At 36.7% G+C, this 14920-nt stretch overlaps 1 protein-coding gene across 2 annotated transcripts in view; it reads right to left on the bottom strand.

Annotated features, from left to right (window-relative positions):
- The window catches only part of LOC127865806 (85/88 kDa calcium-independent phospholipase A2-like), a 29534-nt gene that overhangs the window by 3544 nt on the left and 11070 nt on the right, over positions 1–14920 (bottom strand). Inside the window, exons 9-16 of one of the 2 annotated variants that reach the window (XM_052405822.1) lie at positions 11280–11395; positions 10263–10411; positions 9784–9896; positions 8503–8656; positions 7898–8048; positions 4136–4275; positions 3341–3495; positions 2521–2571 (exon numbers count right to left, since the gene is read on the bottom strand). In XM_052405822.1, the coding sequence (XP_052261782.1) occupies positions 2521–2571; positions 3341–3495; positions 4136–4275; positions 7898–8048; positions 8503–8656; positions 9784–9896; positions 10263–10411; positions 11280–11395 (1029 nt within the window). The remainder of the gene's footprint in view (positions 1–2520; positions 2572–3340; positions 3496–4135; positions 4276–7897; positions 8049–8502; positions 8657–9783; positions 9897–10262; positions 10412–11279; positions 11396–14920) is intronic. The other variant, XM_052405823.1, reaches the window with a different exon arrangement.

Raw genomic sequence — 14920 nt, 5'->3', positions numbered from 1 at the left:
TACAAAAGCATGAAAACCCAATAATTCATATAAAACAATGCATAGACATTGATCACTTATCACAATTCAGGCATGCTCCATAGCTGAGATAATGTCTTCCATTTTAAGCCAAGCAAATCAAAACACAATCACATCAACATGGGCGAGTACTCATGCAGGTCTATAGGAAAATCTGTACTTATATTTTACTAACAAGATTATTTGAGACATATTTCCTATTATTGCCAAATAAAAGCAATTAAAGAAGCAAATATTGTATTCTTGTTAAAGACTCCAAGAAATGAACTGTACCATGAATCAATACCAGATATTCAAGCCAAAGTATCCCTTTATGCAAACTTTAACCTTTTATGAAAACTTAAAATTACTAATGAGACAAGGAACTTTGAATTCACGGAAACCCAAAACTAACCCAAAACTAACAAAAAGACATATTTGAATTGAGCCAAAGGTATAAAATACCATGCCCCACTATACAATAGAAATAGGGAGTACCACTGAACTCCTTGGTTTTCTAGGCAAAAAGTTTAACACATCACAAACAAGAACAAGCTGAAACTTAATATCACATTTTCACATATCTCAGAAGATTCATTATGAACCCATTTTTTCAATATTTCTGTAATAAAAACATATCAATGCATACTTCTTATATCCAAAGCCGACATTACAAGCCATAATAATAAAGAAAGAACAAAAGAACAACAAGTTACATAGGGCACTTTACAAAAACGTTCTTAGACTAAGTTTATAAGATTTAAAAGAATCTTTATAGCAGTAAACTTGTTTTGTATCCAAGGAACTTAATAATCCTCGTTCATTTGGTATAATTCTCCAGGGTTGGAAACTAATGTTTTACAATTGTTTGCCCAAACAGACAATCTTTAGTATTTTGGTTGCCCAGCTTAAGACTAACGAGCCCAGTACCATGTATATGTAATGTCATGTGTATCTAATATTTTCTTTAAATAAAGTAATGGATAACTATACAACAGTATTGGCAACATGACACACTTTCTGTGAATAATGTCTTAATATAAGTCTGTGTTGAATCATTTCCTTGGCCTTTATAAATTAATATTATTAAACTAATTATTCATCCACAGGTGCCATTTTTTATTAAATGTTGAATTGCACAGAATTGTTTCAAGCTTTAACAAGAGCACTACCTTGTGGGTGCAGACCGCTCATCTATTTTCTTTTTAAAGGTGAAGGGACTCTCAATTTCAATCACAAAGGAGGGAGGGGTGGAGTGAAGAGGGGTGTATAGTGTGGGGGTGTGGACATTTATTACATTATCTTCCAAAAATGCGTGAAAAAAAAGCCAAAATGAGGGGGGGTGGGGGGGGGGGGGGGGGGAGGGGATTCTTGGGTGCGATGGTTGGACGGTATTTCAAAAATAAAAATAAATATTTGTGTTTTTTAACCGTTTCAAAAAAAAAAAAATTGGGGGGGGGGGGTGGGGGTTGGGTGGGGGTATAGTGTGAGAGTGTGGTGGTCATTTGTGAGATGATCTTAAAAAAAAAATAGGGGGGGGATTCGGGGGGGGGGGGAAGGTGGGGGGGGGGATGGTTTTGGTGGAGTCTATTGTGGTACCTCAGGTAAGAGTAGTTTTGTCAAAGTATCAATCAAATCTAATCATAAATAAAGAAGTTATGGCAATTTTAGCAAAATTTAATAATTTGACCTTGAGAGTCAAGGTCATTCAAAGGTCAAGGTAAAATTCAACTTGCCAGGTACAGTAACCTCATGATAGCATGAAAGTATTTGAAGTTTGAAAGGAATAGCCTTGATACTTAAGAAGTAAAGTGGATCGAAACACAAAATTTAACCATATATTCAAAGTTACTAAGTCAAAAAAGGGCCATAATTCCGTAAAAATGACAACCAGAGTTATGCAACTTGTCCTTTTACTGTACCCTTATGATAGTTTGCGAGTGTTCCATTATGAAAGCAATATCTATGATACTTTAGGGGTAAAGTGGACCAAAACACAAAACTTGACCAAAATTTTCAATTTTCTAAGTATAAAAAGGGCACATAATTCTGTCAAAATGCACGCCAGAGTTATCTAACTTTGCCTGCCCAGTCCCCTCATGATAGTAAGTAAGTGTACCAAGTTTGAATGCTATAGCATTGATACTCTTTGAGAAAAGTGGACCTAAACGCAAAACTTAACTGTACTCCAAGGCCGACGCCGACGCGAAGGTGATGACAATAGCTCATAATTTTTTTTCAAAAAATAGATGAGCTAAAAAGCAAGTTTCCCAGCTGGACTACCACCTTTTGAATATTAGTTCCCCAGGTCGAAATCTACTGGCCCCAGGCTCACAGTCAACCGCTTATTTCCATCCCTGTTCACAGAAACACTCATCCAAAATCAAAATATACTGCCTTCATGAAGCAACCCCAAAGCATATCATGCAAAAATAAAACATATTTCCTTTAGTAACAGAAATGCATGTAAAATACAACTGAAATAATATGGTACTATATTTTGGGAGAAAATATTGGAATGACCTTGTCAGGACTTTTACATTCTTCCCTCTGTTTTTGCTTTGCACACCATTTCTATTGATAAATGTACAATGTGAAATAATAAATCCATGCTTCATTTTAACTCAACTGATATGAACTGATATGACTGTTATTTGGTTATACAGCTTAAATGAAGCTGAGTACAAAATGGAAGGTTTTTTTTGGTAAAGACAGAAACAAAACAATTGTTCTTCAATGAAACAATACAAATTTTAACATTAAGATTATACAATAAAATATCATGTGAAGTAAGCATAAGACTGTACAGAGATTAATGTATATTTTTGGTTCAATGAGTCCCAAGACTCAACAATGAGTCCAAGGGAAAGTATATGAGTTCTGAACTTAATTGATGAGTCCTGAAGTGTTCTATTCTGTGACCAAAGAAATGTATTAACATAATTTATTTAAAAACAAGAGATATGTTTGTCAGACGCACAATGCCCGCTACTGCGCCCTTTGAAGCTTATTATTTCCCTTGGATTTGTTTTTTGACCTTGAAGATGACCTTGACCTTTCACCACTCAAAATGTGCAGCTCAATGAGATACAAATGCATGCCAAATATAAAGCTGCTATCTGAAGCGACATAGAAGTTATGAGCATTTTTCTAAACCTAAACGCAAAGTGTGACGAAAGACAGACAGACAGATCACTATATGCCCTCCTTCCGGGGCATAAAAAAATAGACATCGAAAGTAAAATAGACTTTGAATGAACAAGATATATTTTTTTACACATAATTGACACTATTCCTTTGTTTCTTTAATATTTTTGGGGGCTCTTTTCTTTTTCTAACTCACGCGGAATTTGAGGCCGGTGTTATACTCATGTATCTCTGTAAGAAGGTCCAGGGTAGGGTTGTTAGATATCATGCCACCATCCATGAACTGCCCAAAGGCCCGGAAATATGTGGGGGCTGCCCCAGAACATCGGGCGCACTTCCAGATCAGTTGCTCTGAAAAAAGGAGTATGGTCTTGTGGAATTCATACATAAAAGAGCATCGTTTTGGAATTTAGACCCCAGTGGCATGATTTGAGCAAACAAGGTAAAGGACTGGTATGCAAGGTTAAATGTGAAACCCTTTGCTCATTTTGGTTTAAGAGGTGTTTATTTTAAACATTTACAATACATGCATATTAGGAAAACAAGTAAACCATGGACAATTATGACGCAAAGGGCATGATTTGAACAATCTTAACACAGGACCATCAAATGATGTTGTATGACAAATATAACAACAAAGGCCCCTGCTGTTTGTTTCATAGGAGAAATTAAAAAGTTTTGACTATGTACATGAAAAAAAATTAAGTTAACCCAAGCACGGAGAAAGTCATGTCCACATTGGTAGATTTTGAACAAACTTGATCGAGGACAATTTTATAATGTTAAATGTCAAATTCACAACTTATGCATGATGTATCTAAAGCAATGACATAATTATACACAAAGTCTATATAACAGTGGTTCATATTGCTCAAATTGTCTAAAAACTACTGACATGTCAAAGTAATTTACTTTTCCGACAATATCTAGATAACAAGGTTCAGCTGTACAGCAAAAAATTCCCAACAAACAAACATGCTTATTCCCTTACCATGGGGTGGTTTTACGGGCTCAAACTGCTCATTCTGCCCCTGTACCCCCTCGTTGGGCTTGTCAAGGGTGGGCTGGTAGGACCGGAACAGGTGCAGCTCTGCAGGAAAACGGTCTGCCAGCACACCAGTCACCACTACCCTGGACACAACACACACATAGCAAGGGTGAGGAAGTATCAACCTAGACCTTAACCACTACCCTGACTACATCACATACACAGCAGGGGTGAGAAAGTATCAACCTAGACCTTAACCACTACCCTGGCTACATCACATACACAGCAGGGGTGAGGATGTATCAACATAGACCTTAACCACTACCCTGGCTACATCACATACACAGCAGGGGTGAGGAAGTATTAACCTAGACCTTAACCACTACCCTGGCTACATCACATACACAGCAGGGGTGAGGAAGTATTAACCTAGACCTTAACCACTACCCTGGCTACATCACATACACAGCAGGGGTGAGGATGTATCAACATAGACCTTAACCACTACCCTGGCTACATCACATACACAGCAGGGGTGAGGAAGTATCAACCTAGATCTTAACCACTACACTGGCTACATCACATACACAGCAAGGGTGAGGAAGTACCAACATAGATCTTTACTACTACCCTGGACACAACACACACATAGCAAGGGTGAGGAAGTATCAACCTAGACCTTAACCACTACCCTGGCTACATCACATACACAGCAGGGGTGAGGAAGTATCAACATAGACCTTAACCACTACCCTGGCTACATCACATTACCAGCAGGGATAAGAAAGTACCAACATAGACCTTAACCACTACCCTGGCTACATCACACACATAGCAAGGGTGAGGAAGTATCAACCTAGACCTTAACCACTAGTCTGGCTACATCACATACACAGCAGGGATGAGGAAGTATCAACCTAGACCTTAGACACTACCCAGGCTACATCACATACACAGCAGGGATAAGGAAGTATCAACATAGACCTTAACCACTACCCTGGCTACATCACATACACAGCAGGGGTGAGGAAGTATCAACCTAGACCTTAACCACTACCCTGGCTACAACACATACACAGCAGGGGTGAGAAAGTATCAACCTAGACCTTAACCACTACCCTGGCTACATCACATACACAGCAGGGGTGAGGAAGTATCAACATAGACCTTAACCACTACCCTGGCTACATCACATACACAGCAGGGATAAGGAAGTACCAACATAGACCTTAACCACTACCCTGGCTACATCACACACATAGCAAGGGTGAGGAAGTATCAACCTAGACCTTAACCACTAGTCTGGCTACATCACATACACAGCAGGGGTGAGGAAGTATCAACCTAGATCTTAACCACTATCCTGGCTACATCACATACACAGCAGGGATAAGGAAGTACCAACATAGACCTTAACCACTACCCTGGCTACAACACACACATAGCAAGGGTGAGGAAGTATCAACCTAGACCTTAACCACTACCCTGGCTACATCACATACACAGCAGGGATAAGGAAGTATCAACATAGACCTTAACCACTACCCTGGCTACATCACATACACAGCAGGGGTGAGGAAGTATCAACCTAGACCTTAACCACTACCCTGGCTACAACACATACACAGCAGGGGTGAGAAAGTATCAACCTAGACCTTAACCACTACCCTGGCTACATCACATACACAGCAGGGGTGAGGAAGTATCAACATAGACCTTAACCACTACCCTGGCTACATCACATACACAGCAGGGGTGAGGAAGTATCAACATAGACCTTAACCACTACCCTGGCTACAACACACACATAGCAAGGGTGAGGAAGTATCAACCTAGACCTTAACCACTACCCTGGCTACATCACATACACAGCAGGGGTGATGAAGTATTAACCTAGACCTTAACCACTACCCTGGCTACATCACATACACAGCAGGGGTGAGGAAGTATTAACATAGACCTTAACCACTACCCTGGCTACAACACACACATAGCAAGGGTGAGGAAGTATCAACATAGACCTTAACCACTACCCTGGCTACATCACATACACAGCAGGGGTGAGGAAGTATCAACATAGACCTTAACCACTACCCTGGCTACATCACACACATAGCAAGGGTGAGGAAGTATCAACCTAGACCTTAACCACTACCCTGGCTACATCACATACACAGCAGGGGTGAGGAAGTATCAACATAGACCTTAACCACTACCCTGGCTACAACACACACATAGCAAGGGTGAGGAAGTATCAACATAGACCTTAACCACTACCCTGGCTACAACACATACACAGCAGGGGTGAGGAAGTATCAACATAGACCTTAACCACTACCCTGGCTACATCACATACACAGCAGGGGTGAGGATGTATCAACATAGACCTTAACAACTACCCTGTCTACATCACATACACAGCAGGGGTGAGGAAGTATCAACATAGACCTTAACAACTACCCTGTCTACATCACATACACAGCAGGGGTGAGGAAGTATCAACATAGACCTTAACAACTACCCTGTCTACATCACATACACAGCAGGGGTGAGGATGTATCAACATAGACCTTAACAACTACCCTGTCTACATCACATACACATCAGGGGTGAGGATGTATCAACATAGACCTTAACAACTACCCTGTCTACATCACATACACAGCAGGGGTGAGGATGTATCAACATAGACCTTAACCACTACCCTGGCTACATCACATACACAGCAGGGGTGAGGAAGTATCAACATAGACCTTAACCACTACCCTGGCTACATCACATACACAACAGGGGTGAGGAAGTATCAACATAGACCTTAACCACTACCCTGGCTACATCACATACACAGCAGGGGTGAGAAAGTATCAACCTAGACCTTAACCACTACACTAGCTACATCACATACACAGCAGGGATAAGGAAGTATCAACATAGACCTTAACCACTACCCTGGCTACATCACATACACAGCAGGGGTGAGGATGTATCAACATAGACCTTAACCACTACCCTGGCTACATCACATACACAGCAGGGGTGAGGAAGTATCAACCAAGACCTTAACCACTACCCTGGCTACATTACATACACAGCAGGGGTGAGGAAGTATCAACATAGACCTTAACCACTACCCTGGCTACATCACATACACAGTAGGGGTGAGGAAGTATCAACATAGCACGCAATTACCATTAGCCTCTGAACAACTCATAGATAGTAGTGGTAAGGAAGTATCCACAAACCCTAAAGTGGTGTAATTAATTACGCTTTCCCTCTCAATCAGGCATTAGAACATGTTTGTAGTCCCAGAGAAAATGAAATTAAATACAAACAGTTTCAAACTCAAATCAAGTTTTAAAGGATTCATTTCCCATCCTAAGATACTGATAAGCAGCATAAAACCTGAACTGACTGCCAGTAACTTGCAGGCTGTGGGGTGGTTTTATGCTTTTTGCATATGGCCATTTTCAATTAGAGTCTGAGAGGAAAAGGGTAAAAAGTTATTTTTGAAATCAAGGATGATTTAACATACCACATGGGTATGGCAAACCAAAATTGTCTACAATGAATCATGCATCAGTGATAAATATGTTTGTTACTTTACAATACTGATAATTATAGAATTCCAATTTTTATAACGGATATTGGATGCTAAAATGTAAGACTTCAAAACTAATATTGGATCCTGCAATATCAATTTTGAAAATTTCACATTTGAAAGGTAAACAGATTACATATGTACAGACTGATGCGTTTGATCCTCACTTTAGATGCGTAATGTCCGTCATTACACTGGTCTCTCCAAACTCTTCCTTCAGTAAGTTCTCAAACGGAATTGAGTCATACGGCCTTGACCCCTTGAATACCTGGTCCTTAAGGCGGAAATACATTCCCCGTATGTAGGACGTGGGTTTACCTGCAGCAAATGAAGCAATGAACATTAAAATGTTTCCTTTAAAAAAAGAATACATACCATTAATTAAGCACAGTGGTTCACAGTCACTGAGAGATCCTCAAAGTACTGTAATACTGTCACAATTATTTATTTGATTATTCTTAAATCTATCTAATTTAATGCCGATTGTAAAACTACTATATTCATCATCACAGCCTGTCTTGTGATTTTTGAAAATTTGAGACACGTTTTAAGAAAACTGTTTTAATGTAAGAATAAATTGCTGTCCAAAATAAGCCTGTGCAGTCTGCACAGGCTAATCAATACTTTTCACTTTTACCGAATTTTTCATGTACAGTTAGTGTCTTCTTAGCTATGTGGTCACAGATTAGCCTGTGCATTCTGAGAAAATTTACCCACATGCAATAAGCCAAGCTTTCACAGCACTAGGCTAATAAAGTTTAAGCAAAATTACCGACGCCAATGGCCAGAGCAAGGAGTCCCCCTGTGCTGGTCCCAGCCACCCAATCAAACAGGTCATGGGCAGGTAACCCTGCAGCCTCCTCTATCGCTGCCAACATCTGGATGAGAACCAGGCCACGAATACCTCCACCATCAAGGCTCAGCACCTGAAACACACATACATAGGCCTGTTAACTTAATTTTTCACTTTTGCCTTTGAGTATGCGGGCAAGTGTCATTGTGGAACAGCCTGTGAGGACACCACTTTCATACTTGATGGTTTTTTTTTATTTGAGGCAAGTTTCTCCTTCTTAAGGTTCACTCCAAAGACTAATCACTAAAAGTTCTACTCAGGACTCTAGTGTCAAGTAAACAATAGGCTAAATAAATAGATTTGAACTAACTATACTAAAAGCAAATACAGTTAGCGTGAATAACCCTGTATAATCTTTGCTGGCTTGATCCAGAATTACACTACATAAGTGCATTATGCCTACTGGTAAGCGAGTACTGCACGGACTAATTTTTTTTTTTTCAGATTACTATGTGAATAATAAGAAATATGTCATGAACAATTTACTGATTTATCTTGAGTTCATTTTTTTGCATCCCCGTATTTGGGGTCAGCAAAGAGAGGTGATTTAACACTGAACAGGAGTATTTTACAAATTCGAGTTAAAAAGATACTTTTCTTATTTGAAACATTATAATGACGGTATTGTATTTATTTTACGGTGCAACATGTCTTCTTCTGCATGATATTATAGAGTTGCAGTTTGTTTCCACTAGCAATGTGTAGCAGAATATCCAATTTCAATTTCTTCTTGAAATTTGAATGCATTAATCACATAATTAAACGGGATATAATTTTAAATTTAGTAGTGAAACACAGACAGTATAACCATTATAGGGAGAAAATCCAAACAGTGAATTTATAATGCTGAATATGATTTGTTTCCTGTTAATTAATATGCTAACTAGAATTTCAGTTTTCTATATACAACAAAGTTAGAGTATTTAATGTACAAAAATCAATAATTAAAATAATGTTTGAGTATTGACCACGTCAGTTTCTGTTTAAATAACAGGTAACATAAAAACAATTTAGATCTGCTGTGTTTTAGCAGACAAAAAAAAAATGAAAGTATATGATACCAAATTGTGTTAAAAAGTTACAATACACAAAATTAATAGAACTTCTTACAAATACTGTTGTCTAACAAATACTCCCAAACCAGTAGTGTTACCATAAAACAGCCTGAGATTTAGTTTAGTTAAACCTTAACTCACTAACCCTGTCCCCTACATCCAAAGGTCCATCCACAAAGTCCAGAACGGCATCCCCCTTGGAATTCTTCATCTTGGCTGTACAACTGACCGCAGTGCATAGCATGTCATCAAATAAAGCTGAAAGCATCTTCTCCAGCCATAAAACAATTCTTTTAAGATCACAAATAAAGTACAGTCGAGCATCGTAATGAAGCATTTATTTTGCATTTTTATACTATAATGACTTAGAGAATTTTTCTGCTGATTGGACAAGATTTCAAGAAATTCTCATCAAAATTAAAGCAAAGCCTTACTAAAAGACACAAGAAAACTTAAAGGAGAAATTTTAACTTTGAATGTGTGATTACAATATACGGTATATTTTTCATGATTTTTTTTTTTACAAACGTCCACATTTTTTATGCAAAGTTTTCAAGCATGTATAAAACCATATCCTGTATTTTCCTATGCCCTTACTATCAATGTACAATGATCTGCTCATACCTGTTTTGTCAAGCTTGAAAAGGTTTTTCGATTTCTCGTCTGGTTTCCCATTGAATGTTCCCTCAGGTGAGCAGCCAACCATGCAGCCCTTACAAGTATCCTTGCATCGCTTGGCCCCTGACATGTGTAACATGTGCAGGATTATGTCCCTGAAATAAGGTAACCATAGTGACCTTCGTATTGCTTTAATATAATATGTGAAACTATATACAAAAATTAGCTGAGTAAATTGTGAAGCTGTTGCAGTTGTCAATAACACTTAGAGGTACCACAAAAGTCCTGTCTGTAATGTTAACCACTAACAAACAATTTATAGCAACATAAGCCATACAAAATATTCTTTTTCAATTCTCAAATACCTGTAATTCTAACATAAATACATTCATATAGACATGTTTGAATGAGTTTTACTATGTTGCCAGTTTCTAATCAGATTGCTAATACAATACAAGAACATTATGTAAATTTGAAAGATTTCACACATTAAATATCATTTTAAACAACATGTAAACATTGAAACTGCCAGTTAAGTCAAAAAAGTTGACAAATATGTGATGATACCATGACAATGCTCAACTTTGATGTAAACAATTCCGTTAAAAAACAACAAATTGAATTCATAGTGTGAAACAAGAGATGTATTTGTCAGAAACACAATGCCCCCTAATGCGCGTTTTTTTTGTGTGTGGACATTTGACCTTGAAGGATGACCTTGACCCTTCACCACCCAAAATGTGCAGCTCCATGAGATACACATGCATGCCAAATATCAAGTTGCTATGTTTAATATTTCAAAAGTTATCGCAAAACTTTAACCAAGGTTAAAGTTTTGGGACAGAATGACAGACAGACAGACAGGCCAAAAACAATATGCCCCGATCATTCGATCCGGGGGCATAAAAACAATATGCCACAATCATTCGATCTGGGAGCATAAAAAATATGAAGGGCATGCAAAGAAAAAATAAAGGGTAAATTTAAAGAGCCCAAAAATACACATTTTCTAATGGCCTTTACTTGTTTCTCCCTTTTGAAATGGCTGCTAGGTGTCGTGGTGTTTGATTGGTAGAATTCATCAAGTTCACGTTGGCCCCAAACACAACAAAAATCCGAACTAGATCTATGTCGTCAGTCTGAAAAAGAACATCAGTCAGAGAGTAATGTTTTCATTATTCAGTCATGGGAAATACATACTATACACTACAGAGGGTATTCAATACTGATTTAGTATTGTATAAATATTATTTATCAAAAGATGTATATGGAAAATGATTGCCTGCTTTTATTGTTATTTTTACAAGCTTCATTTTTTGTAATTATCTTATTAACCAAAGAAACTTTTTTAATCTGAAATACAGACCTTAAATATCCATCCCACCTTTTCCAGTAAAGACACAAATAATTATGTGGGTTGGTCATTTATTGTTTAATGCTTTCCATCTGTTTTTATAGTTTTTTACTCTGACAATATATAAATGAAGAATACAAAATATATGTAAAATTCTGAAAGCCAAACAGTCAAAATGAAAGTCAAATGACAGCTCTGCATTTGAAAAGGAACAGAAACCCAAAGATGGCGTGTTTAAAAAAAAATGCATAGACTCATAGCTATGCCTTCAGCTGAAAGTTGTATGTGAACAATCACTAGAAACCAGTGCAGAGTTCAGAAAACAAAAATATAATCATGGAAACAACATGGCATTCTTGATAGGGTCGGTGGTGGTAATGTAGTTTTTACCATGTATAATCATGATAGTCATGTAAAGTAAATTGATAAGCGTTAAATAAGTCTTTAAAATTCATTTTATGAATGGCCAATGTTATATGTATAGCTTTATGTTTTATACATGCATTGTGAAAATTGTAAATATTGGATGAGACTATAATAAACTATAAACTAAACTTGAAGAAAGGTTAAACAAGTATGGAAAAAAATATTAATACAAATGTAAAAACTCCAACACCTGAACACAGAAGCATTGATAGGTGTAAAATTGGAATAATGTGAGTTTCCAAATATTTTGGAGGGGCACACACTATTTACAGGTAGTATTTTATTGGTTTTGTCAAGTTCTGCTGTTGCCATGAAAGGTATTAATCACTCATTAGAGTAATCCCATTCAAAGTTAAATCACAGTTAAAGTACACACAGTTTAAGTGACTAAAATACAGGTTAAATTAAAATCAGAAAAGTATAAATGAAGATAAAATAAATGAGATATTATAAATTTGAGCCCGTTCCATGTTTGTTCAGATGGATTGTTATCTGTAAAATAACAATTTCATATTTCTGAGCACTGTATGATTACAAATGCATGTTTATGTAAAGACTTAATAAAGGAATACTCAAAATTTGAATGCACCATACAAATAGTTACATGTACATGTACCTAAAAATCTAACAACTGTTTGATATTTTAATGATATAAGATTAAAGAAAGAATTTAAACTACTATTGATTAAGTATCTGTTGTTAAACAACCTTTAAAAATTAATTGTATATAATATTCAATGCAACTCTTAGCAGCTTCAATTATTGTGTGGTAGGGTAATTGATTACCGGCAAGTCAGCATTTCAAGATATATTGTAAAGTGACAACTTTCTGGTAAAGTTAAAAAAAACACACTTAAGTTTCAAATATAAAAAGATAACATTAAACTACACTTCAATTTTTTTATTTCTAAACGTAAATTTGCCTTTATATGAATTGAAGCAAAACCGTCCATAAATAATATAAAGTCCAAATGTTTTACAAAATGTCATTTATATTATCCAGCTTTATGTTTTCTGTTTTAAAGCTCATTAACAAAAGATGAAAGTTTATTATGTTACCTGTTCAATTTTCGAAGATATGTATTTCATAACATCATAATGTGATTGAGCTTTATCTTCATCTAAATTGACATTGGTATTTTAACAGTGGACTCACATTGGCGTTGGATGTAAAATACATAGAATATCATTCAGGAAGAGTATGGCTTGTCAATGTAAAAGAGGCATGTTTATCATGATTTTGTTTATGGTATTCACATATTTACTGTAAGAATAAAACTTGTATAATTGTTGCATATGATCACAGTCCTTCCCAAGCGCTATGCCAAAACTGCACTATTGGTTAATTATGGGAATGATGATGAAAGGCCAAGTTGAAAAAGATGCAGCGCCAAGGAGAATAGTGGTTAATATACCAAGACTAAAAGGGATAAAAACGTAACACAAGTGGGCAACTTACTGAATCTTTAGGTTTTGGTGTTGTAGAAGTCCACTTGAAAATCAACCAATCAAACAAAACAGTCAGTCTAAGAAAATATAAATTGCTAGCACATATAATTATTGTTTACTTTGAGCATTCTGTGCTGATTTTGATCCTTATAATACACAATAAATCAGGTCTTCAACATTAAACCACTAATTTGACTTTTATTTCAATAATGTTTAAATCCCAAGCAAGGTCTACATGTAATCTTCCAACACACACAAGTTTAGCAATCTAACTCCTTTTACTAAAGTTACTGAGAAGAAACAGTTTAATAACATAGACATTAACCTTGCATTGATAGGTACCCAATGCTCAAGTCCCATTAAATCCCTAATTAAGAATGCATGTATTAACTTTACAGGCAAACAATACATCAAGTGCATTTAAGTTATTGAGCAGAAAGCATTTTTTTGTTTCCATTAAAATTGACATTGACCTTAACATGACTGCCCAGATGCACTCCATATTAAAGTATACATCAAACACAAAAATGTATGATGAATATCTCTATTCAGAATCAAGTTATTTAGCAGAAACCATTTTGTTACAACAACCTTGATGCGGCAAGCATTAAATGAAATCCCAGAAATCAGAACCTACACACACATTCTCAGTGCAATACCTTCATTAAAACTTGAGTTTTTGAGAGAAAAGATTATTATATACATGTAGTTAGTAACACTTACCTAGACCTGACAAATCCGAATACAATTAAACTCTTGCTTTGCTGGTATCCTCAATAAAATCACAACTTCAGTACTAAAAATCCATCAACACAGTTTTTCTACTTTTATAAACAGTGACTTTGATCCTTCCATCTTCAAAGACAATCCAGAAATAGGTGTTGTTTGCAGGAATGGTTTATCAAATCTTCATCATGATTGATAAATGCAAACCAAACTATTATTGATCACGAGCTTGACACCCCCTCAATATCCCAATCTATTTTTAACTGTTGAAAACCAGGGTTGAACAGGAGAGCAAAAGAAAATCATGCAAACCACATTTATTATATTTGACAATATACTTGAATGTGTTTTCATATAGCACACGAAAGCAATAGAAATATGACATGAACTACAGACTGGTACATGCAATATTGCTCTAAGTAGCTGAAAATGCATTAGTAAACAAGAAGCGATGACTTGAGAAAAACACTTAATCCTAGTCTCCTACTAACCCTACCTGTACATCACATGTAGGAGTGTCCCCATTGATGTCCCTTATATTGCAGTCCCCTACTAACCCTAACTGTACAGCTGCATGTAGAGGAGTGCCCCCATTGCTGTCCCCTATATTGCAGTCCCATACTAACCTTACATGTACATCACATGTAGGAGTGTCCCCATTGATGTCCCTTATATTGCAGTCCCCTACCTGTACAGCCACATGTAGGAG

The sequence above is a fragment of the Dreissena polymorpha genome, chromosome 2, assembly GCF_020536995.1.
Source record: "Dreissena polymorpha isolate Duluth1 chromosome 2, UMN_Dpol_1.0, whole genome shotgun sequence".
Lineage (NCBI taxonomy): Eukaryota > Metazoa > Mollusca > Bivalvia > Myida > Dreissenidae > Dreissena > Dreissena polymorpha.
Note: the sequence above shows the minus strand (reverse complement) of the source record. Positions and strands in the feature narration are given on the sequence as shown.